The 19,336-nt window shown below is 42.4% G+C and overlaps 1 protein-coding gene across 1 annotated transcript in view; it reads left to right on the top strand.

Moving 5' to 3' along the window:
* The window catches only part of MAP3K15 (mitogen-activated protein kinase kinase kinase 15), a 133,969-nt gene that overhangs the window by 14,820 nt on the left and 99,813 nt on the right, over nucleotides 1-19,336 (top strand). The window contains exons 3-5 of the mRNA XM_011995799.1: nucleotides 10,749-10,942; nucleotides 14,656-14,824; nucleotides 17,789-17,895. Of these exons, the coding sequence (XP_011851189.1) occupies nucleotides 10,749-10,942; nucleotides 14,656-14,824; nucleotides 17,789-17,895 (470 nt within the window). The remainder of the gene's footprint in view (nucleotides 1-10,748; nucleotides 10,943-14,655; nucleotides 14,825-17,788; nucleotides 17,896-19,336) is intronic.

Below are 19,336 nucleotides of genomic sequence, written 5' to 3' on the forward strand. Positions count from 1 at the left end.
CTGGGACTATAGGCATGTGCCACCACGCCCGGCTAATTTTTGTATTTTTAGTAGAGACGGGGTTTCACCATGTTGGCTAGGCTGGTCTCGAACTCCTGAGCTCAGATGATCTGCCCTCCTTGGCCTCCCAAAGTGCCAGGCATGAACCACCATGCCCAGCCCCTTTGCATATTTACTTTATTTGTGTATGTTCTCTTGTTTCTCCCTCATCCTGGGTTGTTAGTCTTTTGTCTTTATGTTGTTGTTCCTGCCTGTGGTCTTGCTCCTGTGTGTTCTCTTCAATTGGAGTACGCTGGGTAACTTTTCTCTGCACCTCTTGAATATCATAGGGGTAATGTCAGATTTCACAGGGCCAATGTCAGAACCAAATTACATATTTAATTCTACCTACCAACTGGATATGTGTTTCATATCCATGGTACCCATCTATTTTCTTTAAATCAAGACATAATTCACAGACCATAGAATTCGCCATTCACTCACTTATGTTGAGCTGTTTGTGCAGCTTTATTTCAGGATATTTCAGAATTAAGCAGAAGTTACAGTTAATGACTAGAATCCTGGGAGGACAGGAGTAGGGCCTGAGCTTATCTGGCTCCTTGGTCATCTGTAGGCCGGTTGGTTAACCTGCTGGGTCTTGATTTCTTCTTCTGTTAAATGAGATGATTTTAATGAGGTGACTTTTGAGATTTGTGCCAGCTCTGAAATAATCCTGTGACTTTGTGATGGCCATTCAGTTGTGTAAACAAAGTAAATCAACTGTCGCAACAGCTTAGTTAGCACTCCATGGCACGTTTCCAGCAGGGATATCTTCATTTACTTTTAAGCAGCACCGTATCCTGATTATCCCGTTGAAATTGTTATACAGTTTTTGAATATTTTTTTCCTCTTATGACCAGAAAAGGACTAATGTAGAATGCTGTTTGCATTGATCTAAAAAGAAAACCACTGCATTTTTCTGGACAATGGATATATGTATGTATCTAACTGGCTAGACAAATAATTATATCTGTTGAGCCTAAAGCTTGTGTTTTTTGGAGTTGTGTCAACTTGGATTTTCTTCTGTAATAAATTAACTTTGTCATACCTGGTCACATGAAATAATATAAAAAATCTATTGCCCCATATTTGTTCATTTGTTCCCTAAATTTTCTTGGGAACAGTCTTCTGTGGTTTTTCAGTTGTGGTTTTCACTAAGTATTTGTGACCTACTTGTGTTACAAGATATAAGCTCCGAAGTACCACATTGTGCCAGCAATTGAGATGCACATTCTTCTGAAAGTGCTCAGGAATCAGTTCATCTTGTGTAGCATTAAGTGGCTTTCCATCTGCCTTAGATACTTTATTTCCCTCTTCTCACTTGGCTGTTTGTTGACTGATTAAATGTTTGTATCATTATAAGAAATGTTTTCTGGAAGGTCAAGCCACAAGTCTCATTATGAAGTTGGCTGGTACAAATTCAGACATATCGTATTTGCTCCAAAGAATTAATTTATAAACCCTGTGCTGCTGTTGACCAGCTTTGCCACCTGCTGTGAGCCATAAATAAAAATAAGTGCTGGTGTAATGAGGGACCTTGGCTTGGATATCTTTCTTGGCCTTCTTGGACCTTTGGATGCCTTGCATGGGGCGCCTGCGGAAAAGAGGGAAAGTATAGCCAACCCCAAGGCTACTTTATCTATTAAACCTTGGAATTTTTTAGTAGTTTGCCATGAGCATACATAGTCCACAGGTATTGCGTAGCTTCATTTGTTTTAATATTCCAGCTGCAGAGGAGCCAGGTGAGGAGCAAATCCTAGGTGTCCTTAGTTAGTGGCCGTGATTGAAACCAATGGACAGTTGAGTGGAGGCTCTGACATGCTCTCCTCCTGGGCTGTCCTGAAGAATCTAGGAAGCTGTTTGCAGATGGGCCTTGCACTGTTTATTCATGGAGAGCTTTATATGTGCAGCCCACTGAAGGAACTCCGACATTTTAGGCCTGCAGTTAGGATGTTCTACGTGAAGCATCTAAGAGTCACAATTGGGGGTTTTTAGCCTTCTAGGGGTCACAGGACCCCTTTGCCAGTCTGGAGGAGCCTATGGGCCCTTCTCAGAATATGTTTTAAACAGAGGTCCTCAACCCCTGGGCCACCAACCGGGCCACACAGCAGGAGGTGAGCAGCCAGCGAGCAAAGCTCCATCTGTATTTATAGCTGCTCCCCGATTGCTCGCATTACCGCCTGAATGCTGCCTCCTGTCTGATGAGCAGCGCCATTAGATTCTCATAGGAGCACAAACCCTATTGTGAACTACACATGTGAGGGATCTCGTTTGTGTGCTCCTTATGAGAAACTCATGCCTGATGATCTCTCATTGTGTCCCATCACTCCCAGATGGGACCGTCTAGTTGTAGGAAAACAATCTCAGGGCTCCCATTGATTCTACTTTACAGTGAGTTGTATAATTATTTCATTATATATTACAATGTAATAATAATAGAAATAAAGTGCACAATAAATGTAATGCACTTGAATCATCCTGAAACCATCCCCAACCCCTGCCCACCTGGTCCGTGGAAAAATTGTCTTCCATGAAACCAGCCCCTGGTACCAAAAACGTTGGGGATCACTGTTTTAAAGTGTTTAAATACAAGGAATTACGAAGGAGACCCTTCATATCAAAATACAGTTATCAAAATATTCTAAAATTATAATTACGTGCTTCTTTACTAACGTCTTTGAGATCAAACAGCAGATCTTAAAAACTGTCATAATACTTGGAGTAGTGATGGGTATAAAAGTTATTTTGAGATCTCTGCAGGAACTGTAATGTGATATGAAAAAGTCTGTGACTCCTGTTACCAACAAAGTCTTAAGTCTCAAGTCTACTACTACTGGGGTGTGTTACCTACATTCCCAAGTGAGGGAAATGTTATGTTTCAGTTGAGGGCAAATGATGACAAAGTTCACAGACCACAACTTTTTTTTTTCTCTTTCAAGTTCACAGACCACCCTCCGCCAGCCCCCGCAAGAATGACTGGATCTCAGGTTTAGAACTCCTAGTCCCTTCTAGAACTATTGCACATAGAGAATATTTGTGCAAAAAAAAAAAAAAAAAAAAGGCCGTGATTAAGCCTCTATTGTCTAATGAGGCTGACACTATTATTATCTCCCTCTTAAAGATGAGAAAACTGAGGTTTAGATAGGTGAGTACATTTTTCAGGGTCATCCATTTAGGATAGGATGGAGCTGGAATTCAATCCTTGGCCCTCTGAATTCTTCACTACATTGCTACGCTTGAGTTGAGATGATACTTTGTTTCTATATTGATGAAGTATTTCTTGTTCACCACACTTCACAAATGTGAAAAACAACACTATCCAGTTCTGCTGAAAGGGTGAATAAATTACCATGTCCTTATGCACTGTGGGTGGGAGTGTACATTGCTCCATCCTTTCTGACAACAGTTTGGTCAACATATATTAATAACCTTAAATTTGTTCTAGTAATTTTACTCCTGGGAAGATATCCTTGGGAAAAGACCACAGTACAAAGATGCCATATGCAAAGATGTTCATCTCAGTGACGCTTACAGTAAGGAAATTTCAAAACAAACTGAAAGTTAGGCAATAGAAGAATGGTTAAGTATCCTATATATAGTTACCAGATGGTAAATACAGGTATTAGGCAGGCATTTAAAATTATGACACTTAAGACTATATAATTTTTTGTAATGAATGCTTATTAAAAGCACCTATTATTTAATCTGAGTGATGACATAGGACAGTCTTTTCATGGTGGTGATATTTGTAGATGGTAGTAGTTCTGGAAATGCCAATTGCTAGGTCAGGAACCAAAACCTTTAGAGGAAAAATTCTTCTGCTTCCTATCCCCACACTGTCAGAGACGAGTGACTTTTCCTTGGGCCTCTGACCTCACTTACTATATCAGAACCACCCTTTTGGAAATATTTGGAGAGTGTTTAGAATAAGAGTTTACATATTAATGTGGGTAGCATACTTGTTCAAATACCTCTTTATGTAGGGAACTAAACTGCCTTTGTTAAATGTTTTAATGAGCTGGATTCTTGAGATGTTTCCACTTATAAATGTAACAGCTACAAATAGCTGATCCTAGTTTGCTATTGAGCATGTGTTATGTTAATCGTTGTTTTTATTTTTAATTTCTGGTCTCTTGACCAACAAGAGTCTGAATGTGTTCCATCACTTGAAGATGTTTAGGTCTAGAACAAAAGTACTGTACTTCAGATCTTATGCTTTCATTTGGAAGTCTATTAATTCCTTTTTAAAATGTAGTCGTTAATCCCAATTTCTGTCAGATTTCTTAAACTTTCTGGAAGACTTTCTCAAGGGAAGTATTTTTACCTTCCCAAGTCTCCAGATTCCTGCTGTCTCCTCAGTCCTGTTCATTCAACTCATTCAACTGGTTTCAGAGTTCATGCATTTCTTTTCTTTCTCCTTATTTTTCTCTAACTACGACTAAACATTTGCTCTGTGAATCAGATCCTCTGCTAACTGGGGGGTAGACTTCATCAGTCTCTGCTGCTACTGCTCTGCCTTCTTGAACAGTATTTCTTTTTCACCAAAGAACTTGTGATGGCACATATCACGTTTGTCAAAATCCAGTTTTTCACACCTCATTATTTAGGATTTGATCAGAACTCTGGGGCAAAGTTTACTTTTGTAGTATTTGGGAAGACTAGGTTTGCTAAGGGAATAACGTCAGGATTTCAGCAGAAATGTTTGTTTTGGAGACAGTTATAAGACATATAACAATTCTTTACAAATAGATTAGATTCTTGTACCTTCAATTTACCGACCTGTTACAGAAGCTCAGGGTTATTTAATTGTAATGTTTATAAGTATTTTTGTATTATGTCTTTTAATGAAACAGAAAAGAGAATGTAGGTAGGGGAGAGAGAGAGTTATATTAACCTTTTTATTTACCATTTCTGGTACTTTTCATTTGGTCCTGTGGATTCAAGCTACTGTTTGGTGTCATTTCCTTATTCCAATATAGCCTTGTTCCGTTCCTACCAGTATCCTTTTGTTGTTATTTTCAAATATATTACATCTGTATAAACCACAACACATGATTATATACATAATTTTCTGCAGCCGCTTTTTAAACCAGTTAAGGAGAGGAAATTTGCAATTATCCTATCTTTTATGATTGTATACATAACTACCTTTACTGGTATTCTTTGTTTTTTATCATGTGAATTTGAATTACTGTCTGGTGTCATTTGCTTTCAGCCTGAAGAAATTCCTTTAGTATTTTTATAAGATGGGTCTGCTAGCATTATCTCAGTTTTTGTTTATCTGAAAATGTTCATATTTAATCTTCATTTTTGAAAGATAGTTTTAGTGGATATAAAATTCTTGGTTGACTTTTTTTTTTTCTTTCAGCACTTTGAATATGTCATCCCATGGCCTTCATTGTTTCTGATGAAAAGTCACATAAATCTGATTGGAATTTTCTCGTATATGACAAAACATTTTCCTCTTGCTGCTTTCGGGATTTTCGCTCTTTATCTTTCAAAATTTTAACTGTGACATGTCTGGGTGTGGACCTCTTTGCCTTTATCCCACTTGGAGTTCATTTGACTTCTTGGATATGTAGATTTAATTTTTAAAAAAATCATATTTGGGGCCGGGCACGGTGGCTCACGCCTGTAATTCCAGCACTTGGGAGACCGAGGTGGGTGGATCACCTGAGTTCGGGAGTTCAAGACCAGCCTCACCAACATGGAGAAAACCTGTCTCTACTAAAAATACGAAATTAGCTGGTGTGGTGGTGCATGCCTGTAATCCCAGCTATGCAGGAGGCTGAGGCAGGAGAATCACTTGAACCTGGTAGACGGAGGTTGTGGTGAGCCAAGATCATGCCATTGCACTCCAACCTGGGCAACAAGAATGAAACTCTGTCTCAAAAAAAAAATCATATTTGAGAACTTTTCAGCAATTATTTCTTCGAGTATTTTTCTGCTCCTTTCTCTCCTCTTCTTCTGGGACTCCTATTAGGTGTCACATATGTTGGTGTACTTAATGCTGTCCTGTGTTCCTTTAGGACTTTGTTCATTTTTTTCTTTTTCTCTCTGTTCTTCAGATTGCATATCTCTATTGATCTGTCTTCAAGTTTGCTGATTATTTCTTTTACCACTCAAATTGCCTGTTGAGCCTCTTGAGTGAATTTTTCATTTTGGCTGTTGTACTTTTCAACTTCAGAATTCCTACCCCCCCCCCATTTTTTGTAATTTTTCTTTATCTTCTGTATTTGAGATACTGTCATAATACCTTCCTTTAATTCTTTAAGTATGGTTTACCTTAGTTGTTCGAACATATTTGTAATATCTGCTTTCAAGTCATTGTCTGCTACATTTAATATCTGGGTCCTTTCAAAGGCAGTTAGCATTGCCTACTGTTTTTCCCATATGTGGATCACACTGTCCTGTCTCTGCATGTTATGTGTTTTTTGTTGAAAACTGGACATTTCAGATAATATATTGTAGAAACTTCAGATACTGATCTTTCTGCCTTCTGCCTCTGGAGCATGTTCTTTTTGTTGTTTACTTGTTTATTTGTTTCATGACTTGACTAGATCAGTGAAGTCTATTTTTCTGCAATGTGCAGCCTCTAATGTCACTTCTTAAAGGGCACACTCTTGTGTGTGTGCACAGTTACTCTGACTCTTGTATCCTCACCAGGAATGACAGTAGTTGCAGCTAGACTCTCTTTTTCTGTTTCCCTGATCTCCCTGTTAAGTTTCTGACTAATCTTCTGTATTGGTCTTATACAACTGGTATTACACTCAGTTGTTAGTCTCCCTCCTTAGCTGATTGTTCTGTTGTTTTTGACAATACCTTGAGGCATAATTGTTCCACAGTTTGATACAATTAAAGTTTTGCAGGAATAGTCCTTAAATCTAATCCCTGAGGCTTGCTCTGACCTCAGGAAGGTTCCTCTTAGCTGTCTCTTTCCCAGTTCTCTGTTAAACTTCTAGGTGGTCTACCCTTTACTTTTTCCTGTCATAGAGCTACCAGCCTTCTCTTGATTGTCAGCCGCCAAAATCTCCATGATGTTTTGTACAGCACTCATGAGCTTGAACTCATGAGTTCATGGCATATTCCACATGAAGTCGCTCTCCTTGTGAAGAGCTGCAGTTCTTACAGCCTGCCTTTTCCCTGGGCAGAGCTCTGCACCACTGCTGTGGAGATGGCAGTGGAAACAGTAGTCTGTTTCTCTTGGGGTGACACCCTGCTCTGAGTGGGGTGCTGGGTAGGGGCAACAGCCTCTGGTCTTCTCAGCTTGCCTCTCTTGTCATGGAACCTTCATTCTGTGAGAGAGCTGGGGCAGGGACAATCAAGTTTCAGCATTCTTGGCCTGTTTTTAGTTTGTTTCTTTGTTTTTGTTTTGTTTTGTTTTGAGATGGAGTCTTGCTCTGTTGCCCAGGCTGGAGTGCAGTGGTGCGATCTCGGCTCACTGCAACCTCTGCCTCCCAGTTTTAAGCAATTTTCCTGCCTCAACCTCCCAAGTAGCTGGGATTACAGGTGCCCGCCACCATGCCTGGCTAATTTTTGTATTTTTAGTAGGGAGGGGGTTTCACCATGTTGACCAGGCTGGTCTCGAACTTCTGACCTCGTGATCCACCCACCTCGGCCTCCCAAGTGCTGGGATTACAGACGTGAGCCACTGCACCCAGTCTCTTGGCCTGTTTTGCCTAGGGTAGAGCTTCCACCCTGCAGGTGTAGGCTGGGTAAAGCAAGGGAGCCCTGGTCATCTTGACCACACTTGCCTGGAATAGAACTTCTACAATATCAGGCTGTGAGGGATAAGAATGCTGGTGGCCTGGTCTTCCTAAGGAGAAACAGTGACTCTGGACCAGGGACAAGAGGGAGCCCTTTTGTCTTGGACACACCTACTTAGAGTAGAACTTCAGTCACTCTGGGCTGGGTATGGGGATGGGGGAGCAGTTTGTGGCCCGAATGCTGCAGAATCTTACTGTTACTACCAAGATTTAGATTTTCTTGAATAAAACGTTTTTCCATTTGCTACATGCCCTCAGGACAACTTGTAGAGACTTTAAATCAGGGGTGTTCAATCTTTTGGCTTTGCTGGGCCACATTGGAGGAAGAAGAATTGTTTGGGCCACATGTAAAATACACTAACAATAGCTGATGAGCTATTAAAAAAAAAAGTTTGTGTGTAAATCTCAAAATGTTTTAAGAAAGTTTACAAATTTGTGTTGGGCCACATTCAAAGTTATCCTGGGCCATATGTGGTCCGTGGGCCACGGTTGGACAAGCTTGCTTTAAATGGCTGTTTGAAAAGAATTTTCATCAGTTATGGTTGTCTTTCTGGGGATGGGATCTGGGAAGCTCCTTACACTTCCAGTCCAGCTTTAACTTTTTGAAAATAACAAACTGCGTTTCTTCAAAGGTATTTTTCCTTCTAGACCTCACTGATCCACACAGCCCTTTTCTCCCTCTGTCTGAACTAGGAAGTCTTTGACCATAAACTCAAGCAATTTCAAGTGTGTATTAGTCTGTTTTCATATTGCTATAAAGAACTGTCCAAGACTGGGTAATTTGTAAAGGAAACAGGTTAAATTTACTCACAGTTCAGCATGGCTGGGGAGGCCTCAGGAAACTTACAATCGTGGCAGAAGTGGGAGCGGGAGCAAGATACCTTCTTCACAAGGCGGCAGGTAGGAGAAGTGCCTAGCAAAGGGGGAAGAGCCCGTTATAAAACCATCCGATCTCCTGAGAACTCACTCACTATCACTAGAACAGCATGGGGGAACCGCCCATGATGATCCAGTTGCCTCCACCTGGTTTCTACCTTGACACATGGAGATTACGGGGATTACAATTCAAGATGAGATTTGGGTAGGTACACAAAGCCTAACCATATCAAGGTGAAAGAAAGAAAGTTTAACTTTTGAATATATAAATATCATTTAATTTAGTCTAGGAACATGGCTTTCTTGGCATGGATGAGGGAGAAATTTATCTCTAATTTACCAAAACCTTAATGCTCAGTGATTTGAGTCTCTTTAAGAACTTGAAAGTATTAGAAGGCCAGGTGCAGTGGCTCACACCTGTAATCCCAACCCTTTGGGAGGCTGAGGCAGGAGGATAGCTTGAGCCCAGGAGTTTGAGACTGCAATGAGCTGTGATTGCACCACTGCACTGCAGCCTGGGTGACAGAGCAAGACCTTGTCTCAAAAAAAAAAAAAAGTACCATAGGGAGCAAAGGGTCTTTGTTCCTGTGGGGTAGGCAATTCCTAGTGGTTGTGAAGAAGTAGATAGGAGCCTGCTACCCCACTTATCACACACACATACCCCCCTGAATTTTTACCCTTTCTACTTACAACACTGGTATTTTTGTTTGTTTGTTTGTTTGTTTGTTTGAAGATGTAGTCTCGCTATGTCGCCCAGGCTGGAGGGCAGTGGTGCGATCTCGGCTCAGTGCAGCCTCTGCCTCCCGGGTTCAAGTGATTCTCCTGCCTCAGCCTCCTGAGTAGCTGGGACTACAGGCATGTGCTACCACACCTGGCTATTTTTTTTTTTTTTTTAAGTAGAGATGGGGTTTCACCATGTTGGCCAGGCTGGTCTCAAACTCCTGACTTCAAATGATCCACCTGCCTCTGCCTTCCAAAGTGCTGGGATTACAGGCGTGAGCCACCATGCCTGGCCAGTATTTGTGTTTTGACAGGCTTAATGCCAATAGCTGGTACCCACAAGGATGGTCTCCAGTTGCTGCTTTGCAGCAGAATGTAAGTATTCTCAGAAAACCAACCCTATTTTCAGGGATAATAGAGTATCAGAAGCTTTGTCTAAGACAACGTTGACTCGTCACCTGTTTTTGTATGTCCTGGGAGCTAAGAATGGTTTTTTACATGTTTTAATGGTTGGAAAATATCAAAATAAGATGACGATTTCAGGACATGTAAAAATATGAAATTTAGGCCAGATATGGTGGCTCAAGCCTATAATCCCAGCACTTTGGGAGGCTGAGGTGGGCAGATTGTTTGAGCCCAGGAGTTTGAGATCAGCCTGGGCAACATGGCAAAACCCCAATCTCTACAAAATAATGGAAATATTAGCTGAGCATGGTGGCACACACTTGTAGTCCCAGCTACTATGGAGGCTGAGGTGGGAGGATTGCTTGAGCCTAGGAGGTTGAGGCTGCAGTGAGCCATGTTTGCGTCACTGCACTCCAGTCTGGGTGACAGTGCAAGACCCTGTCTCAAAAAGCAGAAAAGATCTGAGACTTGTTATATTAATATATGCTTCCTACAGAGCAATTTTTATTCCACAAAGTTTATAATAGTTCACCTATAGTTAAATGATCAAATAATATGCCTTTTTCATCTATGCTGAAAGAAAAACAATATGCCACGTTGTAATCCTTGCTTATCAGGAGGTTCAAGTTCCCTCTGGTTTTGGGTACGTATAATGAAACAATGTGATTTCTGAGATTTAAAACCCTAAAATTTCTGCCAATGAAGTTCAGAGATACATACAGATCAGTATTTTAAACCAAATTTTTGTCATATATCTATGCGGTAGAGCTTTTGAAATCAAGTGGTTTCCTATTTTGTGCCTAATAGATCCATAGTCGTATTGCACGAATTGTTTTCGTCCTCAGGTATTTTCTCCGTGCCTGTCCCACCAGGCCCCACCTGCCCAGAGCCTACACTTCCACATCAGTTACTTTCTGGAACATCTTTGTTTCTTTTTTCCAGGCATCCAGTGGAAATTATTATTTCATCCCATACATCGTGACACCGTGTGCTGATTATTTTTGCTGCGAGAGTGATGCCCAGAGACGAGCCTCCGAGTACATGCAGCCCAACTGGGACAACATCCTGGGCCCGCTGTGCATGCCTTTGGTGGACAGGTTCATTAGCCTCCTTAAGGACATGCACGTGACCTCATGGTAATTCCCATCTGCCGCCAGTAACCCCTGGAGACTCATCAAGATTTCCCCCTCGCTTTCAGGGAAGTGGTACACCTTCACGGAGACCAGAGTTGCTGGAGAACCCACTATTGTACCTTACTGGCTCACTTAGCTGGGCCACTGAAATGAAGCCAAAAGAGAATAGAACTGGAATTAAGAGGTCAGGATTGAGCCTGTGTCTGGCCCTGACTTCCTGTTTGATCTTGACATGTAACTTTTCTTCTCTCTGACTGTTCTCTCTCTTCTAGATAAGACAACTTATAGGAAGTTGTCAGTGATGTTTTTTTAAATGATCTCTTTCAGCTCTGAGATCCTGTGTGTCAAGATGATTTCTGAGCATGGTTTTATACTCGCATGGCTGTTGAGGCTCTTCAAATATCTCAGCAAGGTCATTCTGACCTTACGCTCTCGTGCTTTAATAAGCCTTTGTGTGTTGAGTGGAGCAGCAGCTATCCTCAGGGTGTACTGTGCTGTGTTGTCTTTAGATTTAGGTTGGGTGAGGTGAAAGATGCAGAAGTGAATAGGTTTAGATTGGAATCTTGGCTTAGGTGATTCCTACCTGTGTAGCACTGAAATAGTCAGCTCACCTATTGGAGCCTCAATGCTCAAGAAACCATACCTTCAGATGTTCTTATTGTGAAAGTAAAAGACAGAAAAATTCTTCTTCTTAACCAAAGGATCCAGTTATTTTGCTTGCGGCCAATTTAAAGGATTTATTCCCGTTAAGTTGTGTCACAAGGAGAAGGATTTGTCCTTCCAAAACAAATGAAAATCCCAAACACTGGCAGAGCTGACCTGAAATGAAGGGTAGAGGACCTCCTGTCACACTGTGACTCAAATAGTGGCACCCTGAACTGCGGAGTGTTCTATTGTAGTATTGGTATGTAGAAAAGGACACTTCTTAATGGTGTCCTTTTCTATCCCATCACCTCTTCTCTGGATGCAGACCTTCTTCTACAGACTTTAATGGAAAGGGAGATTGGAAACCTAAATATGTGTGACCGCATGCCAACATAGAGAGCAAATGGGGGACATTTTGTGGCACATTCCTGGAAAACCTCATGCAGTTGTTCCTTGCTAACTAGTGTCTGATTGCAAAATAAACACTTTAGTGAAGTTTTATGGAAAGCTCTCCCAATACCATATTTTCAGATCTGACAAGGAGGTAGACTGGCTAGATCTGCCAGATGATTTAGGTCTTTGCAAGACATGGATTCAAGTTTCATTCTCATTCAGTGTGTGTATGTATCAGTAGGCAAACAACTCTTGTGATTTCATTTAATTTCAAAGGGCTTGAAATACCTATTGGTGGATTCTACCCTATGAACTGGCAGTGTCTGGCAACAGTTAGTAAGAGGGGAAGTAGTGCTTATAGTTTAAAACATCTATAACACAGATGGAAAGGAAGTTTTTAGCTCAAGTACCAGCTCTGATAGATTTATAAAATCTATTTTGAGACCTGTGCTAGAATGGCTAGGAAGCCATTTCCAAGTTCTCATTGATCAGCAATATCTTCCTTGATTACAGAGGCAGAAATGGCTGCATGCTTATTACATATCTGATGTCCTCAAGCCATCCTCAAACCAGTGTTTAATTTACCTAAAAGGTACTGTTCTTCTTAGGTTTCTTAGTTTATTAAAATTATTTTTCAGAATTACCCTTGAAAAATAAGGCTGAAGTATAACTTTTTACTTATCAGGCTAACCTAATAACACTTTAATAGTTTCAATGCCTTTATAGTCCACCAAATGGGCAATGGCTGGCATCCAACTTAATGACTCATTCAATTAGTGACAGAATTTTAAATACTGGCAGAATCTGCTAATTTTGTGCATCATTGGAATGATGGCAATTGACAAATAAGGAAATAGAAAACTAAAGCAGTGCATTGATATTTTTCTATCAGAACCCCTACTACTCCGTTCTATCAGAACGGAGGTCCTCTTGTGAGCGTTGGACCAGGTTATGTACTGTACCTATACATATTTGGCATTGTTTTGTAATTATTGAAAGTGGGCACCATTTGTTCTTATCCTATCTCATGTTGTGTTTCTCTCTCTGAAGACTATTATTAAATTTAGCTTACTCTCTTTTTAATGAACAGCCTAATTTTACACTCTGCAGTTAGACAATTTCAGCTTCGTTGTGTGTGTGTGTGTGTGTGTGTGTGTGTATGTGGTTTTTGTTTTTTTTTTTTTTTTTAAGACCGAGTCTCACTCTGTTGCCTAGGCTGGAGTGCAGCCGTGTGATCTCGGTTCACTGCAACCTCCGCCTCCCGGGTTCAAGCGATTCTCCTGCCTCGGCCTCCCAAGCAGCTGGGATTACAGGTGCCCACCACCATCACGCCCAGCTAGTTTTTGTGTTTTTAGTAGAGACGGGGTTTCGCCACGTTGGCCAGGCTAGTCTTGAACTCCTAAGCTCAGGTGATCCTCCTGCCTTGGCCTCCAAAAGTGCTGAGGTTATAGGCGTGAGCCACTATGCCTGGCCCCATTTCAGCTTCTTAATGGGGTGACAGTATTACTGTTTGGCAGTGTCCCACCTCCACTTAAAAATTCCTATGAAAAATAGACAAGATATTTTAAATCAATCTATGGTTGTTGTAACTCATCCTCTGTATACCAAATTAGGTCATTTTTCAAGGTTTTAAACCAAATACAAGATAATAGCATTGGCCCTTCAAGAGAGTATGGTGATATTCCAGTGTGAATTTAACTGCTTTAAGTGTTTTTAAGCTTCCTCGTGCTTATCTAGGTGCTCACCTGAAGGAAGTTTTGTGTTTTCCATTAGAAAGCCATTCTCCAGGCCAGTCACGGTGGCTCACGCCTGTAATCCCAGCACTTTGGGAGGCCGAGGCAGGTGGATCACTTGAGTTCAGGAGTTTGAGACCAGCCTGGCCAACATGGTGAAACCCTGTCTCTACTAAAAATACAAAAATTAGCCGGGCATGGTGGCACATGCCTATAGTCCCAGCTACTTGGGAGGCTGAGGCAGGAGAATTGCTTGAACCAGGGAGGAGGAGGTTGCAGTGAGCTGAAATCGCGCCACTGCACTCCAGCCTGGGCAACAGAGGGAGACTCCGTCTCAAAAAAAAAAAAAAAAAGGAAACATTCTGGCCATTCAATATGATGAGGAGAGCAAGGCTGTCCATAAGTTTCCGGGCATGACCTCTGTGTGTCCCATCTTGTATTGCTCAGGGACACAACACCAGTTTCCAGCCCTCACCTCAACTGGGGAAGGCTTCATGACTACTAACGAGAGACCCCTGATGGAGAAATTCATTTGAAAAGCATTCTCATGTATGTGTCCTGGGTTTTGGAGCTCCGTTTGGCTTTGTTACTAGTGGGCAAAATACATACATAAGGAAGGTACCTTCTCGCCCTCTATATGTTTGAAAATGCCAGAGACAGTGGGCTTGGTTGGCAGCAAGTTCTGTGTGTTATCTGAGTACAGATGGGAGTCACCTTTGGAAATATCTTCAAGGTTGAATGAACTGATTTTATTTGTCATTTATCGGTCTATAAAATGTGAATAAGTAGAAAGTATCTCCTGTTTGCTGGCGCAGGGAGGCTCAGGTTTGGGCCGAGGTCCCCATGTGTTAGCCTAAGTCACGTCAGTGAGAACCCTTTTGGGCGCAAGACAGTCCTGGGTGTGTGTAGATGTGACTGGAGGTTTTTGTGGTTTTCTTTCTCTAGTGTTTATTACAAAGAAACCTTGTTAAATGACATCCGGAAAGCCAGAGAGAAGTACCAAGGTGAGGAACTGGCGAAGGAGCTGGCTCGGATCAAGCTCCGCATGGATAATACTGAGGTTCTGACCTCAGACATCATCATTAACTTACTCCTGTCCTACCGTGATATCCAGGTATGAAATCCACCTAGCCGAGGCTCACGTATGCTGCGTTCTTCCTTGGCTTGAGGAACTTCTTGTGAAGTACTTGTATACTCAGTATGTGGTGAGGTGGCTGGGTTTTTTTTTATTTGTTTGTTTCTGTTTTCTTTTTTGAGACGGAGTTTTGTTCTTGTTGCCCAGGCTGGAGTGCAGTGGCACGATCTCGGCTCACTGCGACCTCAGCCTCCCGGGTTCAAGCTGTTCTCCTAATCTCATGCCTGGGATTACAGGCATGCACCACCATGCCCGGCTAATTTTGTATTTTTAGGAGAGACAGGGTTTCACCATGTTGGCCAGGCTGGTCTCAAACTCCTGACCTCAGGTGATCCACCTGCCTCGGCCTCCCAAAGTGCTGGGATTACAGGCATGACCCACTGTGCCCGGCCAGAGGTGGCTGTTTTTTAGACAAATAGGTATGTGGCTAGGTCATAGGTCATCCAGCTTATCTGTTGCGGCGGAAATTTTGGAGGTTTTGTCACATCGAGGGTGATGTGACCACTCCGACAAGAAGAGATGTCATAAACAGGACTGTTTGGCAGGAGCCAAGAATTGAAGTTTATATGAACTTTATGCTAGGCATTGTTGCAATCCCTTTGACAAACCCAAATTCATTTAATCCTCTTAACAACTCTATATAGGATATGTATACTCTGATTATCCTGATTTTACACGTGAGGAAACTGAGGCACAGAGCAGTTAAGTAACTTGCCCAAGGTCACACAGCAGTTGGTTAGGTCAGGATTCAGACTGAGACTGACTGGCTCCGTTGTCCTTGTTCCTAACCCCTCTGCTGTGCGACTTCCTTTAGGCTTTTCTCACTTCCTCCTTTGTTTACCACCATACATCAGTGACAGGGAGAACAGGAGTAGCAGAAACACATTCAGGACCCAGGGAATGTAGCTGTTTATTCTAAGACAAGTATCAGAAGCTCCTGGAGAGTTCTGAGACTGGGCTTCTGGTCTGTGGTTCCGGGAAGGAAATTGAGCGTTTCCTCCCTCCAAGTTGAATGCCATTGAGCCATCTCTAAGGATGTCTTGCCTTCCTTCTCTTTGGAGGAACACAGGGTCATGTTCCTTACTCGTAGAGTTCCACAAAGCCATGTTGAGGGTTGTTGGCTAGAAGTCTTTAAATTGAAGTGATGGAGGCATCCATTTATGACCTGGACCAAAACAGAGTCACCCAGTAAGGAATTCCTGCCCCTAGTGATAAACAGATGCAGCTAACTGATTTTATTTTTATTTCTGTTTTTCGAATTTGTATTTATTTACTTTTTGAGACAGGGTCTTGCTCTGTTGCCCAGGCTGGAATGCAGTAGTGTGATCTCAGCTCACTGCAACCTCTGACTCCCGGGTTCAAGCAATTCTCCTCCCTCAGCCTCCTAAGTAGCTGGGATTATAGGTGCCTGCCACCACGCCTGGCTAACTTTTTTTATTTTTAGTAGGGACGGGGTTTCACCATGTTGGCCAGGCTAATCTCGAACTCCTGGCCTCAGGTGATCCACCTGCCTCAGCCTCCCAGAGTGCTGGGATTACAGGTGTGAGCCACTGTGCTTGGCCAGCTGGCTGATTTTAATAGCAGGTGCTACTAAGGATGATGGTAATGATTAGGTCATGTCTTCCAGGATGAGAAAATGGGAATGGCTTTTCTTGAAGCCTTTCTTCCCTCAAGCTGCTTCCTTTTGCCCTTCTCTCCATGCATCCCTTCTTTTCATAACCTTCCATTCATGCTCAAAGGTGGGCCAAGAAGTTCTTGGAATACACTGCCTTCTCCCTCCTGGGGCAGCAGCAGCAAGGCGCAGAGCCACAGGACAGGCATGGCATTTCAGTGGGAAGCCCTGTTCTGCTGACTATGGCTGGCTGTCGGCAAGTTGGCCAGTTCCAACGATTCTAAGCCTGGCTGAAAGAGTAACAGGTGGCACTGCTAAGAAGGGACTCGGCTGAGACAAGCATGGTCGCAGTTTTTCCCCAGGTAATCATGCAGAGTTTAGAGCAGTGGCTCTCAACCCAAGAACTTTTTTGGCAGTGTCTGGAGACATTTTCAGTTGTAAAAACTAAGTGTGTATGTGCAGGGCATGAGGAGGGTGGTGTGCTGTTGGCTTCCAGTGCGTCAAGGCCAGCATCCTACAGTGCCCAGGACAGCTCCCACAACAGAGAATTATGGTCCAGAAATGTCACTAGTGCCAAGGTTGAGAAACACTAGTTTAGATTAATGTATTTGATTCTGGCAAAATAGGAAGGACTGGAATCTATCTGCTTTGACTGGAAGTTTGCTTGTGTATATTTGTCCAGCTCACTTTAACACACATCTCTGCTGATACTGTTTTTATTTTGTTTTAGTTTTTGAGACAGACGGAGTCTTGCTCTGTTGCCCAGGCTGGAATGCAATGGCATGATCTCGGCTCACTGCAACCTCCACCTCTCAGGTTCAAGCAATTCTCCTGCTTCAGCCTCTTGGGTAGCTGGGATTCCAGGTGCCCGCCACCATGCCCAGCTAATTTTTGTATTTTTAGTAGAGATGGGGTTTCACCATGTTGGCCAGGCTGGTGTCGAACTCCTGACTTCAAGCGATCCACCCACCTCGGCCTCTGAAAATGCTAGGATTACAGGTGTGAGCCACCAGGCCTGGCCTCTGCTGATACTGTTAACTCTCCTACACTCAGCTGTTTCCTGGCTGCTGGGTTCCTTTACTTTTGTTGCCTTTGGATGCTTCATGCCCTTTGATAGCAGGGATTCCTTCTCTGTTCTTCTCTCTCTTATCCATTTTATTTTCTGGTCTTTTTCCCTCCTATTAAAGGTTACAGGTAACTTCACTAAATGCCCTTTGTAAGGAAGGGCCTGTCTTTAAGTGCTGAGGCTGTCTCATGTTTATAACAATTCAGAAAAATCAGTGAAGAGCTGTGTTTCCTCTCTTGCTCACTTTGGGACCTCTTGCCAACAGGACTATGATGCGATGGTGAAGCTGGTAGAAACACTGGAGATGCTGCCTACGTGTGATTTGGCCGATCAGCATAACATCAAATTCCACTATGCGTTTGCACTGAATAGGTAAGAACGATAGTGTATGTACAGGGTTTTGAAACATGCCGCCTGTTGAATTCTGCTTCCTTCTTTCATTCAACATCGAGTATGAGCCAGGTCACATACTAAATGCCAAGGTTATGAAGATGGGCAAGGCCCAGTCTTTGTCGTCAGGGACTTTGTATTTGGAATACACATTCTAGCTGTGAGATTGAACACATCGATCCACCCTAATAGCTTATGATGACAGCAAAACAGGCACCCCCGGCTTCATTTATCTTGTAACACATACAAGGTCACATCTCTTTTTTAAATCAGGGTAAAATTTGCAGTCAGCAAAATGCACACATCTTAAGTATATCATTTGTGTTTGATAATTGGTTATACACATGGAAACAACACTCCCATCAAAAAAGAAAATGTTTCCATCACCCCAGAAGTTCTCTTGTGCTTCTTTGCAGGCAATCCTTACCCCCTCCATAGGTGACCACTGTTGCAGCCTCTGTCTCCATAGATGAGTTTGGCTTGTCCTTGAACATCACATAAACGGAATCACACAGTGTGCACTCTTTTGTGTCATTCAGTGTCATGTTCGTGAGATTCATCTATGCTGTTGTGTGTATTAGCGGTTTGTTCATTCTCATTGCCGTCGCGTAGTCCTTTGTATAGATATGCCACGATCATCTGTTTTACTGCTGATGGGCCTCTAGGTTGTTTGCAGTTTGGGGATACTGAGAATTGCGTTGCTATGGACATTGTTGTACATGCTTTTTCTACACATATGGATACGTTTCTCGGGTATATTAGCGTGTGCTTGTAGTGGACATTGGCAAACAATGGTAGGATTCTGATTCCTTTTTGGGAGGAAGCTTCATGGTCTCTGTGGAAATGTGCCTACACTCTCCCCAGCAGCCTTTAAACCCAGCATCCCAAGGATGCATTGTTGTGAATGAAGGCCAGTCTTCATTAAGCCTGGTAAAGTCTTGTAACTGTTCCCCCAACATAGTAAACTCCATTCTTATTTATATTTACCTGTGCTTGATTAATAACCATTAAATGAGTCATCACTTCTGAGGTTCTTGGGAGGAGAGTGCCTGGCACACTGTAAGTGCTGTAAAAAATTGGTTCATTAAATAAAAACTATAAGGGCGTTTTAAGTTACTCATCACTAAGTCTTTTTCCCAGACACGGTAGAGGTAACTGTTGTCAGACAGAGAATGAAATAATAGATTGCCATTTTCTGAAAATAACAAAAGAGTTAAAACAAGATTTGAAATGGAAAATTGGGGCCGGCTGCAGTGGCTTACGCTTGTAATCCCAGTACTTTGGGAGGCCGAGGCGGACAGATCACTTGAGCTCAGGAGTTCAAGACCAGCCTGGGCAACATGGCAAAACCCTGCCTCTACAAAAAAAAAAAAAAAAAAAAAAAATTAGCCAGGCATGATGCTTGTAGTCTCAGCTACTCAGG

The sequence above is a fragment of the Mandrillus leucophaeus genome, unplaced genomic scaffold (assembly GCF_000951045.1).
Source record: "Mandrillus leucophaeus isolate KB7577 unplaced genomic scaffold, Mleu.le_1.0 Scaffold499, whole genome shotgun sequence".
Lineage (NCBI taxonomy): Eukaryota > Metazoa > Chordata > Mammalia > Primates > Cercopithecidae > Mandrillus > Mandrillus leucophaeus.